Source organism: Giraffa tippelskirchi, chromosome 10 (assembly GCF_054371585.1).
Source record: "Giraffa tippelskirchi isolate mGirTip1 chromosome 10, T2T-mGirTip1v1.2.pri, whole genome shotgun sequence".
Lineage (NCBI taxonomy): Eukaryota > Metazoa > Chordata > Mammalia > Artiodactyla > Giraffidae > Giraffa > Giraffa tippelskirchi.
The window spans coordinates 58,259,408-58,273,493 of NC_137284.1; the positions used below are offsets into that span (position 1 = coordinate 58,259,408).

Below are 14,086 nucleotides of genomic sequence, written 5' to 3' on the forward strand. Positions count from 1 at the left end.
TCTTGTGATGAACTAGTAACAGTTTGAAGTTTGGTAGCAGACCACCTACCACTCTGGTAATGCTGATTTATTTTGAGCCATTGAACAGATCGGTCAGTCTGTTCAGTCGGTCAGAGGACTCACAATCCCCAAATTTAAGAGCAATCCAGGATATTGTCTCATTAACTTCCTAATTGTTCTGTGTGTATAGTGTTCTTAAACTAGAAAAACTGAACTATTTATTGTTCACTTTTACAGACACTTGAATATTGCAAAGGAAGGTTTTACTCAAGCTAGTTTAGGCCTCCTTGCAAATCAGAGGAAACGTCAGTTGCTGATTGGACTTCTGAAATCTCTGAGAACTATAAAAACATTGGTATATACCAGTTCCTTTTTAAAAATTAAAACTTAATTTTATGGTTGAAACAGGTTTTACCTTTGCATATCTGTTATTTTTCAGCAAAGAACAGATGTCCGCTTAAGTGAAATGCTGGAGGTAAGTTTATAAGGCTTGGAAGTTTGGTGCTCCTCATAATATTAGAGAATTAGTGTGAAAAAAAACTCAGATGTACATTTTTCTCAAATTGGTGTATGGTGTAAAGAGCATTTTTAGACAGTAAAGGACCTTACTGTTTCTACTCTTACTCTTGTGCATCTTTTTCTATTGTCAGTATGTTTCCATTATATCTGGGCCCGAATAGCAGTGAAATTACCTTTTGCATGTAACATAAAGTAGTCATTTGAGGAAGATGGCATGTACTAGTTATTTTGGTGTCTCATATATATATATATACATATTTTTTTAATTACTAATTTTTAAAATTTTTGGCTGTGCCTGGTCTTTGTTGCTGCACGAGGGCTTTCCCTAGTTACGGCAGACGGGAGCTACTCTTTGTTGTGGTGACTTCTGTTGTTGCAGGGCACAATCTCTAGACCATGGGCTTTGGTAGTTGTGGCATGCAAACTCAGTATTTGTGGCACGTGGGCTTAGCTGCCCTGCCCGTGGAATCTTCCCAGACCAGGGACTGAACCTGTGTCCCCTGCATTAGCAGGCAGATTCCTACCCACTGGACCACTAGGGAAGTCCTCATATATATATTGGTTTTCTGAGTGAGCCATCTGTTTTCTCTTCGATGGCTTTCTTAGCATTTTCTGTATACTTCTGTTATGAGCTTCACCAAGGCCTAATGTATTGTGTGTGTTTCCCCATAATTCTCAAGCACCTTTAGGTAGGTACTTTGTCATGATCTCAGTATCCCTTATGGTTTGAATTGCCTTTGTTGAATTTAGATGTGAACTTAAGGAACGTTTTTTTTTAATGGTTTCTGTTTAATCACTGTATTACTTCTAAACTATTACCACTAAACTATGGTTTGAGAAATCCATGTGAAAAATTAATTTGGCAGTAAATTACTCTGTTTAGGTGTTAAAAATATCCTGATGCCATTAACAAATATTTCACTTTATTTTCCAAATTTATTTAAGAATATTTATGGATTCATTGATGATAAAACTGTTGAATGTTGATTGCAAGTAGAATAAAAATGGAACTTTTTTATATAAACACAACTGAAAGAAGATATGCTAACAGTTAAAGAACTCCTTCTCTCTGAAGCAGCTTATACTTCTGTGTAGGCTTTACCCACATGTCATGGTCTCAGAGGGCTATTAGTGTGTATTTATGGGCACAAGATATTTTTTCCATGCTACATTTTAGGTCTGGAGCTAGTTGCTTTGTTATATTTTACTATTTATCTGTTGTTGGTATTATAATCTTTGAGAAGAATTAAAACTTTCTGGTAGTGTAACTTTTAGATAGAGTATGAACAGAGATTTATCCTTTTCAGAGGCTTTTAAAAATTATTGTTATTTTTTGCTGCACCGGGTCTTCATTGCTGTGCGTGGGCTTTCTCTAGTTGCGGCAAGTGGAGCTACTTCCTAGTTGTGGTGCACAGGCTTTTCACTGCCTTGGCTTCTCTTGTTGCGGAGCACAGATTCTAGGCACTGGCTTTAGTAGTTGCAGTCTGTGGGCTCAGTAGTTGTGGCTCAGGGGCCCTAGAGAATAGATTCAGTAGCTGTGGTACATGGACTTAGTTGCCCAGCGTATGTGGATCTTCCCAGACTAGGGATGTAACCAGTGTCCCCTGCATTGCAAGGTGGAGTCTTAACCACTGGACCACCAGAGAAGCCCCTTTTCAGAGTCTTTTAAGAAAAATGTTTCCATCCTAATGACTTCTGTTGTTGCTCTCTCCAGGAGGAAGACTATCCAGGAGCTATTCAGCTGTGCCTGGAATGTCAGAAAGCTGCCAGCACTTTTAAACATTACAGCTGCATAAGGTAAGCTAACATAAAATTTTTAAAGCTGACTCTGCCATCAGTTTTAATATAGGAGTTGTGTAATATACAATATTAATAAACATTGAAAATTACTAGGTGCTGTATCCTAGTTTAACTTTCTTGTTTATAAATGGACAGTACAGTAAAATAGGACTTCCTTGGTGGCGCAGACAGTAAAGCATCTGCCTACAGTGTGGGAGACCTGGGTTCAATCCCTGGGTCGGGAAGATCTCCTGGAGAAGGAAATGGCAACCCACTCCAGTATTCTTGCCTGGAGAATCCCATGGACAGAGGAGCCTGGTAGGCTACAGTCCATGGTGTCGAAAAGAGTTGGACATGACTGAGCGACTTCCTTTCACTTTTCACTTTCACAGTAAAATAACAATTCCTTTTTTTTTTTTTATTAAATAAATTTATTTATTTTAGTTGGGGGCTAATTACTTTACAATATTGTAGTAGTTTTTGCCATACATTGACATGAATCAGCCATGGGTTTACATGTGTTCCCCATCCTGGACCCCCCTCCCACCTCCCTCCCCACCCCATCCCTCTGGGTCATCCCATTGCCCCAGCCCTGAGCATTTGTCTCATGCATTGAACCTGGAATGGTGTTCTGTTTCACATATGATAATATACATGTTTCAATGCTATTCTCCCAGAACGTCCCACCCTCACCTTCTCCCTCAGAGTCCATAAGACTGTTCTATGCATCTGTGTCTCTTATTCTGTCTTGCATATAGGGTTATCGTTACCATCTTTCAAATTCCATATATATGCATTAGTATACAGTATTGGTGTTTTTCTTTCTGGCTTACTTCACTCTGTATTACGGGCTCCAGTTTCATCCATCTCAATAGAACCGATTCAAATGTATTTTTTTTTAATGGCTGAGTAATATTCCATTGTGTATATGTACCACAGCTTCCTTATCCATTCGTCTGCTGATGGACATCTACGTTGCTTCCTTGTCCTGGCTATTATAAACAGTGCTGTGATGAACATTGGGGTACACATGTCTCTTTCAATTCTGGTTTCCTCGGTGTGTATGCCCTGCAGTGGGATTGCTGGGTCATATGGCAGTTCTATTCCCAGTTTTTTAAGGAATCTCCACACCGTTCTCCATAGTGGCTGTACTAGTTTGCATTCCCACCAACAGTGTAAGAGGGTTCCCTTTTCTCCACACCCTCTCCAGCATTTATTGCTTGTAGACTTTTGGATAGCAGCCATTCTGACTGGTGTGAAATGGTACCTCATTGCGGTTTTGATTTGCATTTCTCTAATAATGAGTGATGTTGAGCATCTTTTCATGTGTTTGTTAGCCATTTGTATGTCTTCTTTGGAGAAATGTCTGTTTAGTTCTTTGGCCCATTTTTTGATTGGGTCGTTTATTTTTCTGGAATTCAGCTGCAGAAGTTGCTTGTATATTTTTGAGATTAATTGTTTGTCTGTTGCTTCGTTTGCTATTATTTTCTCCCATTCTGAAGGCTGTCTTTTCACCATGCTTATAGTTTCCTTTGTTGTGCAAAAGCTTTTAATTTTAATTAGGTCCCATTTGTTTATTTTTGCTTTTATTTCCAATATTCTGGGAGGTGGGTCATGGAGGATCCTGCTGTTTGAAAGATCAGATAGATACTTTTGAATCTTGTTTCCTGTGACATCATTGTAACTCATTTTTTCATATTTTTTCCAGTCTTACTGATTTCATTTTTATGCAGTAGTAGAGAATAAATTCATCTGTTCCTGTCTTCATTGCACCTCTTGGGAATTCTTCCTCCTTAACTTTGCCCAGCTTATAAATATTGAGAGTGTTGTCACAGTTTGTTTTTTGGATCCAGATGGTTCAACTGTTGGCCCATCATGATAAGAATTCTTTTGGAAAATTTAAAAGCAATTTCACCTTATGTAATTGTCACCTTTGTAATATTTAAGTGATTATGTAATTAACGTTTTATATCTCCTGTTTGTTAGTTAATGTATTACATCTTCTGTTTGTTCGTGAAATGTGCTGTCTGAAAATAGCTGCTGCATCTTCTGCTCTGAGTTCTAACTTTTGTAGTGGATTTTGATCTGTTTAAGATGAGGCTTTTGCATTAGCTGTGACAGTACCTTGCAGGGGTGGGGGTGGGCTCTAATCCTCATATGTAATTTCTGTCATTCCTCTGAAACCATTGAAAATAAACATACAGTCTAAGGAAAATAGTGAGGTTTCCAGGCAAACCCAGTTTCAAATTAACTTCATACTAATCTTAAAATGTAGCATGTTAGTCTCTCATGTATAGAGATTCCAGCTGTCAGTGAGCAGGATGCCCTGATGTTCTAGGTGTTGATTCCTTGTATCTGAAAAGATGAAAGGATTGTGATAGAGTAAAACATTAACACAGCTTTGAATTAAATTTTTTTTTTTAATATACTCACACGTAGGTCTCTATTGGATATGGAATAACTGGATATTTCCCCCTAGAGATGATTTTTTTTATGGTTTTTGTTTCTCTAAGATTATGCATTTTGAAGCAACATACTTTTTATTTGATTAGGAAACACATAGTTGAGTAGTACCAGTGATATTTGGATTTTATCCATTTTGACAGTGATTAACTGTCACTATTAAAAACTTGATTATGTCATTTATATTTATTAGGTTGGATGAATAGAGTATTAGCTCTAGTATGTTAATATACTTGAACCATTTCTATCAGGGCCTTCTGGCTCCCGAAGAAGCGTTAACAACCATTTGCTTCATTTCATGATGATATGTCTGTTAGAATCAGAAAAGTTTATTTCTGGTTGGGTTAAAATAATTCAGGCAGCTATATATCTATTGAGTGCTTATTATATGCCAGGTGCTTTGTTTTGGAATTGGTTGTAGAGTGATGAATCACATAAAATATAATCAGTATAATCCTTTGTCTTCAAGAGTGCTTAGTCTATCAAGATGGACTTGGATTGAGATAGGCACAAGTAAGATGAGGCTTTAGAGAGAAGGAAGTTGAGCATATGGCAGAAGCATTGGGATCTAATTCTCCTTAGGAGTCAAGACTAAGGAGGATCTGAAGGAGGTGCAGGAGGGTTTAGCTAAACGAGAGGATGTGGGGTTGTGGATATGAGATTATGGGTATTGTGATGAAGTTCTTTGTTGCAGAGATGTCAGGCAAAAATGAGGACTGAAATTATTTATAGCAGCAAATTATTTATAGCAGCAAAGAAATCAGAGTTGACTTTGTTGGGGTTGGATTTGGTTGAAGTGTAAGTGTGAAAGTGAAGTCACTCAGTCGTGTCTGACTCTGTGACCTCATGGACTATAGCCTACCAGGATCCTCCATCCGTGGTATTTTCCAGGCAATAGTACTGGAGTGGGTTTCCTTCTCCAGGGGATCTTCCCAACCCAGGGATCGAACCCGGGTCTCCCACATTGTAGGCAGATGCTTTACTGTCTGAGCCAGTATAAGATGAGGAAATTTTATAAAAAGGAAAGATGTGGAATTGAGAGGGAGAAACCTGAATGTTTGAAAAGGACCTTTGAAAAGGTCCACCGTTCTTTTATAATAGGAAAGAATGAATGTGGAAATTTGGTGGCAAGAAACTGAGATGATATGTTGATACTTTATTTTTTCTATTAATTGCAATGTTTACTTTAGCATTGTTAAAGTAAGTATCTTACTTGATGAGAGTTGGCATAAAAAATGTTTTTGAAAGAAACCCTTACTTGGGTTTTTTTCCAGGTTGGCATGAGGTAGCATCTAAGCACTTTTTCATTTTTAGGTATATAGTGATGTGTGGAGGAGGGGTGACTATAGTTATCTCACCTGGTGAAAAGTTTTGAAATTGAAAAATCGGTAATGATAATTTAAGTTAATCACTGTTTTATTTAAGATGTACAGAATGTAAGAGGCGTGCTGTGTTAACATGTATGAGTCATGCATGCAGTAATAAGAAAAGGTTGACATATTCTGGAAATAGATAAAAATAGATGCACATATACATTGAAACGTCCTAAGGAATTCATTGTAGTGGGATTTTTACCTTAGGTTTCCTGGAAATGTGTTAGAATTGTGTTTTTAACTTGGCAATTTAGTGATAATGAATTGCTTGGTGGTGATGACAGGCCCTCCAACAACGAGTCTTCTCTTCCACACACAGCAGTGTTTCCTTGTCCTGCCTAACCCAGTCCCCTTCTCAGATCTTCCCCTCTTAGGTCACGACTCATTTGCTCCAAGTTGGGAGAACCTAAGCTTGTTCACTTCTTGTAGATCATACTATTTAGGATATAGCTATAGAGTTAATTGATATATACGAGAGATTGAGTCCACAAAAGTGAAAGGAATTTTATTCTATTAATAATTTCCTTTTAATTTTGTGTTTATTAATTAGATGTACCTTTCTTATTCTATGCATTTTCTTCATTTTGCTCTTTTTCCTCTGGTCTTATGAATACAGTCAGTATTGAACCTGTTCTTGAGCTCTCTCATTGGTTCAGACGTAATTCACCAGCACTTGAAATGTTCTTTCCATTTACCTGGAGTTGTGAATTTAGCCAAAGGCAAGATTTAATCTTTTGCTTAGATCTGAGTGGTTCAAAAGTGAAAAGTCATTTGACATTCTGGTAATCATAAAATAGTAATTAATTTCCAACTGAATTCACACTCATTTTCTTTAACATTTAAATTTATTTTGTATTCCTATTGATGATTAGAGAATCAAGAAATGTTCTTCTTAGCAGTGTCCTTTAAGAGAACCATTCCATGATTCCGAGTGTTTCGGAATTATTGGGTAATATTTGGTGGTTTTGTTTTTATGTTGCAGGCAAATTCATCTGTACAGTGGGTCTATTCATACACTTCTTAATTTTTCCTTAGTAGATTCTTTCCTAGTCACATTCCTCCTTTATTGGAAATAAAGTATTTGATAGAAGGCAGAGACTCTGCGGCCTTAGGAGTAGATTACATGGAACAAGTGAGAATGAACTCTTATGATTCTGAAAGTAGAAAAAGAATTCACAACTTTGCTTCTGCATAAAAAGGCACTGACTGTATGCCTAATAAATTCAGGTTATATGACTGTGTAGTTTAATACATGAAGTACCAAGTAATTTGGTATCTTGCTTGATGTGCTGTGTTTCAGCATGACAGAGTTATATGGTTGGGATTTATCAGGAATAAGAATCAGAGTGTGTTTATCTTGAAGTATGCCTGAATGAAGCATTTAATTTCTTTATCACTTGAAATTTATCTAAATTAGTTTCATGAAAAGTTATTAAAAGTCAAAACTTCTTTATTGCTTTGTAAAATTTCTTTTGAAAGAAACTACCTGAATGAATCTTGGAGCATGCTAGGTTATGCACCCAGAAGTTCATGTACCACCTGAACTAGTTTTGAGTACTGTACTTCAACGCAGACAGCTGTATTTAATTTCTGATAAACTTAAAATATCCTTTTTTTTTTCCCCCTCAGATGATGATCTCGGCAGTTGAAAGAAAATTGTAGGTTGTAGACCCTTTAATCATTGAATAATGAGCGCGGCCTTTAGGTACAAATACAGCAGTACTTGGGCTCCCCAGGTGGCTCAGTGGTAAAGAATCCACCTGCCAAGCAGGAGACTTGGGTTTGATTCCTTGGATCGGAAGGATCCCCTGGAGAAGGAAATGCTGGCAACCCACTCCAGTATCGTGCCTGAAAAATCCCATGGAGGGAGGAGCCTGGCGGGCTATAGTCCATGCGGTCGTGTAGAGTCAGACATGACATAGTGACTAAACAACAAACAACAGCAGTACTAGGGACTGTTCTTCTCCCGTGGCCCTTGATTCAGTCTTAGCAAGCAGTGTCTGCTCTCTCTTTCTTTACACTCAGGCAAGGGTAACCCAGGAAGGAGCCTCACCTGGAGTGATGAACAATGAGTGTTTCTGCAGGATCACCTGCTCAGCTAGACTCACATATAGGTCTGGAGTCCCTGTTGCTTGATTTGCTTGGGCTGAGTTATTGACACCATGCTATTCTGACACCACCTCCTTCCTTATCTTTTGTCTTGTTTTCCTCTGCCTTCCTCCTCCAGGCAGTGCCATTTAAAATTAATGTAAAGTGAAATCTACATAAAACATGATACTTGAACAAAATGGTCTTAAAAGGTGAAAGTTTTTCTTTCTGCCCAGCCACCCTTCCCTTTCCTACTCCCTAGAGTAAACCATTTTTACAGCTTAATTTTCATCCTACCAGATTTCATTGTAATTTAAAAGATTACATTATAATATCCTTTTCCTGATTTATCGATGTAGATAGTTGTTGATACTCGGTTTACTCCCCATAATAAAAAGCAATAAGAGATAGGCACGCCTTTTACTTCTTTTCACTTCTCCATCTTCCAGGTTTTGTTAGTGAAACTGTTATTTTTACTTGGTCAAGTTTATAACATTTATATTCTTTTCACAACTATAATTAAATCTGTTTTTTCTAATAGGTTACTTCTAAAAAATTAACTTAATAGAAGTCATATTTACTATATTATGGATATTTAAATATTATTATCTGCAGAACTGAGTGATTGGATGTATGAAAAAGGAAAAATAATCCCTTGTCTCTAAATGAAAATTCAAATCCATAGTGTTTTTCTGTTTCTGTTGAACATTTTTCACTTTTGTAGGTCCTACTCGGCTTCTATCATCTTTGTAATAATCCATTCTTGTGCATTTCTTTGTTGTGTGTTATTAGTTACCTCTTGGAAATTTTTTTTAATACAGGATACTTGGGGGTAAATTTTCAGATTTTGAAATGACCTTAATTTAGCCCATTCATGCAGGAGGAGAAGGGAGCGTCAGAGGATGAGATGGTTGGATGGCATCACCGACTCAATGGACATGAGCTTGAGCAAACTCCAGGAGTTGGTGATGGAAAAGGAAGGCTGATGTGCTGCAGTTCACGTGGTCGCAGAAAGGCAGACACAACTTAGCGACTGAACGACAAATGATTGAAAGAAAAATTATTTTTTTTCCTTAAAAAATGGAAGACATTGCTTAGCTGTCTATTCCAGCCTCCTGTTTTGAAGGACAGAGTCAGATACTACTCTCCTTCTCATTTTACCAAAGAAATGGTGTCTTTCTTTTAGAAATTTTGAAGATTTTTCTTTTTTTTTTTTCACTTGATCTAAAATTTCACCAGTCTAAAAAAGTCCTGTCTTAAATTCTTTACTCTTAGATCATGAGACTAGAATGAAGTATTATTTAATGCTTAGCATGAGATGCTATGTTTACTTGTTATACTAAGAGCTTGTGAAATGTATTTGTTTTGTAGGAGTTGGTAATAACAGGCAGTTAACAGGTAGGGCTATGGGATAATATGCTAGTTAAGAGCACAGAATGCATAAACAAAAGCCATCAGAGATGCTCAAGCTGTGAATGGCTCACTTCCCATACCCCTGTGGGCATGAGAAATACTGACATTTATAGAAGTGGGAGTAGGAGCTTGGCACCGTTATCTAAGGCAGCACTGACAATACAGTAATTCTAAATTAGATTTTAATAAGGCTTTCTCACTAAAGCTTTATTCTTCAGTTTTTAAAAACTGAATCATGATAATAGTGATAGTGATGATGATATAATATTTGAAAAATTTTGGCCTTTAATATGTATCAAGGACTGTACTTATTTTTTATCTTTTAAAGATATTTAAACATCTTTTATTTAAAGATCATATTCCTTATTATTTCCTATTTAGCATTAACAAAATATTCCTCAGGTGGTGCTGTTCTCTCTCTTATAGATGTAGACATTGATGCTCTGTAAAATGAGTGGCAAAGGCAAGATTTAAATTTATATCTGTTGGGATACACATCTTTTTGTTCTTAACCACAACTATGGTAGGCCATCTACCAATGTAATAGCTGTTATGTGCAGTGGAAGCTCATGGCCAGTAGGGCAATTTATATTATTTTGCTCCAATCTCTGAAGTATATTCTGGCTAGAGTTAACTGTATTTTTTCTAAACCCATTTCTGCCAGTTGTGTTTGTTACTGTCTTTATGTTGCTTGAGTAAATAAACTAATGAGATGAAACAACTTTTTGAAAGTAAGTTGGATGCATTGGGAAAATAGAACTTATTGTTAAAAATAAATTTTCTTTTGAATCTTTTGTAGGTGAGACAACTCATAAAAAACTGGAGGATATAAGATAACTCTGATTTGGCATTCAGGTTGTTTTGCGTTTGTTTTTAGGTTCCTGCTTCAATTTTGAGAGTCTGAAACTTGAAATTACAGTCAATTTATTTGTGATTTGGTTCATATGAGACTAAGAAGTTAAAACTCCAGTCAAATGAAAATTCCTTAGCTCTAAGTCAGAAATGGATGAGTGAAGTACACTTAGAAAATTTTTATTAAAATATTACGTGCCCATGCCAAGTCACTTCTGTTGTGTCTGACTCTTTGTGACCCCGTGTATGGTAGCCCACCAGGCTCCTCTGTCTGTGGGATTCTCCAGGCAAGAATACTGGAGTGGGTAGCCATTCCCTTCTCCAGGGGATCTTCCCGACCCAAGGATTGAACCTGGATCCTCCCACACTGCAGGCAGATTCTTTACTATCTGAGCCACCAGTGAAGCCCTAAAATATTCAGTGCACATAAATATTCCTGTTTTAACTTTGATCAGTTGACCAACTAAAAGGTCTTCTGCTGAACTGTAGCACAGGGCTGCCAGAGGGCCTTTGTCTTTAAAGGGCAGATAATAAAATATTTTAAATTTTGCAGACCATAAGTTCTTGGTTGCAGTTATTCAGCTCTGCCCTTGAAGACCAAGAGTGGCAGTGGACAATATGTAAACAAATGCATGTGGCTTTGTTTCAATAGAACTTTATTTAGAAACATAGCCTCTTGGCTAGATTTGACTCCTGAGCGTGGCCTCTGCTCTGGAATTATAATTCATAAAGTTTGGAAATGTTTTGAACATTTTTAGTGTCCTTAATAATGAACTCTGAACTTTCTGTCTGGTGAATGGTTGTGTTGTGAGTTATGTCTGGGATTTCTGAACAGAGTGTGGACAGAGATCTCGGTAGATCCAAAGTGATCTTGGAGTTCTTGTACAGTTTTTTCGTGGTTTGAAGGATCCTGTGACACTTTATGGTACCTCAGGGTTTTTTGTTTAGCTGCAATGTGTTTGAAAATCATGTTTTCTCTGAGGTCTGTTGATAAAATTCGGCAGCAGTGAGTAGATTGAAATCCTTGGAATATATAATACCTCTGATCTAAACAGACTGGAGTTTCTGGGGGCCATGGGTACACAGTATAAATTTGGAAGAATAAATTTTCCTTACGTGTGTTCGAGAGGTTTTAACATTCTACTGAACTGCCGGAGTCCCACTCCAGCTGGTCCAGAGGTCCCCAAGGGATGAACGGCGTCGGTGAAAGGAAAAGAAAGGAGACAGAGTTTTTGATGTCCCAAGGACCATTGGTCCAAGGACAAAATCTTTATTGCTTTTAGTTTCTACTTATATAGCACATGTTCTTCTACGTAATGACTGTTAATAGTATTTTTCCGTTCAGATCAACATCCCCTGATTCTAAGATGTGTTAAAAGTTTTTTCCTAGTCCTTTGTCACATTATGGTTACATGTTTACCCCGAAACCTATTTTTATTCTACTAAAACATAGTCTATGAATCATATTATTCCATCTACTTATTCTATACAGCCTGCTACTACAGCGAATACAGCGTCTTGCTTCAGTGAATAAGTACTATAGCAGTATCTAAGGGCAAAAGTTTCTCATAGTACAGCCATTGTCAGCGGTGGTTTACCATCTACTCACATACCACAAGACTATTTCTGGCAGGGGCAAGTCTTTTGCAGTTTTCCTAGAAACTATTTACAATACAATTCATGTATTTCTTTTCTGTTTATGCTTAGATTCTGAGGGGAAAAGGCAATTGGCTTAGTTTCTGTAATTTTTCCTGATACATGACCCAAGTTTTCCAGTCATCAATAACAATCTTCTCATGAGGCCAGGTCACAATAGGCTTAGGGCTTGTTTTCCAAATGATCATGGCCTTGTTCCCTGGCTGAATGTTAGGGACCCACCAGTCAGGGGCCTCAGTAGGTTTAATCATTTTTGAAATGTTTCTCTGGAGCAAGGGATCATTTTTCTTTTTCCTGGACTCTCATGACCTCATCATGGAAGCCCCTACAACTCCAGCCATCAAAGAATGAAACAGAGTTAGCCACAACAAAAGCATAGAAACAGGAAGGAGGGAAGGTTCCGATCCTGGAGAGAAACTGCTTTGCAGTTTCTTGTTGAGTGGTGCCGTGACTTTGTCATCCGGCAATAGATCCAGAACGGTTCCCAACAGAAAGAAAGAAACACAGCTAGCCACAACAGAAGCATAGAAACAGGAAGGAGGGAAGGTTCCGATCCTGGAAAGAAACCGCTTTGCAGTTTCTTCTTGAGTGGTGCCGTGACTTTGTCATCCGGCAGTAGTTCCAGAACGGCTCCCAACACTGAATCATATACAAAGATGGCTAATTGGTTAGCTGGTGTTCAGCATATAATAAAATCTAGAAACTTTAGAGCTTGAAGCAGCCCTTTAGATCCAGCCCACTTTTGTATAGCAACTGGTGCCCAGTTATTAAGAGACTTGTCTTAAATCACCTGGCTTAATAACAAACCAGGGAAAGATCATTAAGAGGATTATTACCTCCATACCATCTTGTCTTTCAGTATAGTCAAATTGCAGTTTTCTAGGACACATTTTGTGAGTGTGTGTCCCAGATCAGCTGTTTAAAAGGAAAGTTAGTTATTTATGAATGTTATTTTTAATATTTTATGTAGTGATTATAAAAATGCCCTCCAAATTGTTTGAGTCATTCCACTCACTTGCAAATAGCTTTTAATAGCTTTTAGTCTTTCATCTTACAACTAGTAATTTTTTTGACTATAATGTAGCTTTTATTTATCCAAATGTTCATGACTAGGCCCTTTTTACATACTCTGATTAACTGACCCAAATAACTGAAATTCATGTTTCTAAATGATGGCTGAGGATTTCTTTAAAGACCACATTTAATATGTCCGCTCCTTAATCATATTTTTCATATGTATATCTTTAATTAGTAGCCAACTGTTATCAAACTACAGTTGTAGATTTTGAAAGCATTTTTTAAAATTTATTTTTAACTGGAGGTTAATTGCTTTACGATGTTGTGTTGGTTTCTGCCATAGAGCAACAAGAATCAGCCATGCCTATACATATATCCCTTCCCTCTTGAAAGCGTTTTTAATAAAACCAAAATGGTTGATTTATAGATTTTATATTTAAAAATTTCTGCATGCTATATACATTACCATGCTTGCATTAACTCTTAATATATTGGCTGCAAAATCATTTTAACCATAAATAATAGAAGGAATAAAAGCACCTAGATTTATGATAATATTGTGAATAAACTCTAAAGCCCATTTTTTTTCAGTTGAGAAGCTGAAGAAATTGTTACTGTCACCTATGAATTAGTTTAGATATATTCCTTTTTTCTCCAAACTCAATATTCCCTGAAAGAATATGTTTATGAATTCTGATACTTATTACTCTGGGTGTTCTTGCCTCTCCATGTCTGTCTTCAGCCTTAGTGAACTTCTGAGCGCTGTGTGATAGGGGAGTAGAACCAACTTCTCTGCTTCTCTCTCACACTCTTATTTTTTTTCCTTTACTAAGTAAGACCTCTGTAGACCCAGAGTCCTGTCTAATTCTTATTCTTCTAAAATGTTCTCCTTTCTTTTTTTTTAATTGAAGTAGAATATGGGGGCT

General features: G+C 37.1%; 1 protein-coding gene and 1 long non-coding RNA gene across 7 annotated transcripts in view; both read left to right on the top strand.

The window, feature by feature from the left end:
• The window catches only part of VPS50 (VPS50 subunit of EARP/GARPII complex), a 131,487-nt gene that overhangs the window by 29,690 nt on the left and 87,711 nt on the right, over positions 1–14,086 (top strand). For 4 of the 6 annotated variants that reach the window (XM_081531444.1, XM_081531439.1, XM_081531441.1 and 1 more), the window contains 3 exons: positions 238–355; positions 440–475; positions 2,234–2,316. In XM_081531444.1, coding sequence (XP_081387570.1) covers positions 467–475; positions 2,234–2,316 — 92 coding nt within the window. In that variant the 5' untranslated portion in view covers positions 238–355; positions 440–466. The remainder of the gene's footprint in view (positions 1–237; positions 356–439; positions 476–2,233; positions 2,317–14,086) is intronic. The other 2 variants (XM_081531440.1, XM_081531443.1) reach the window with 1 other exon arrangement.
• Positions 9,935–13,855, top strand: LOC145522643 (uncharacterized). The gene is made up of 2 exons (XR_014066076.1): positions 9,935–12,570; positions 12,721–13,855. It is a non-coding gene; the product is annotated as an uncharacterized LOC145522643 (long non-coding RNA).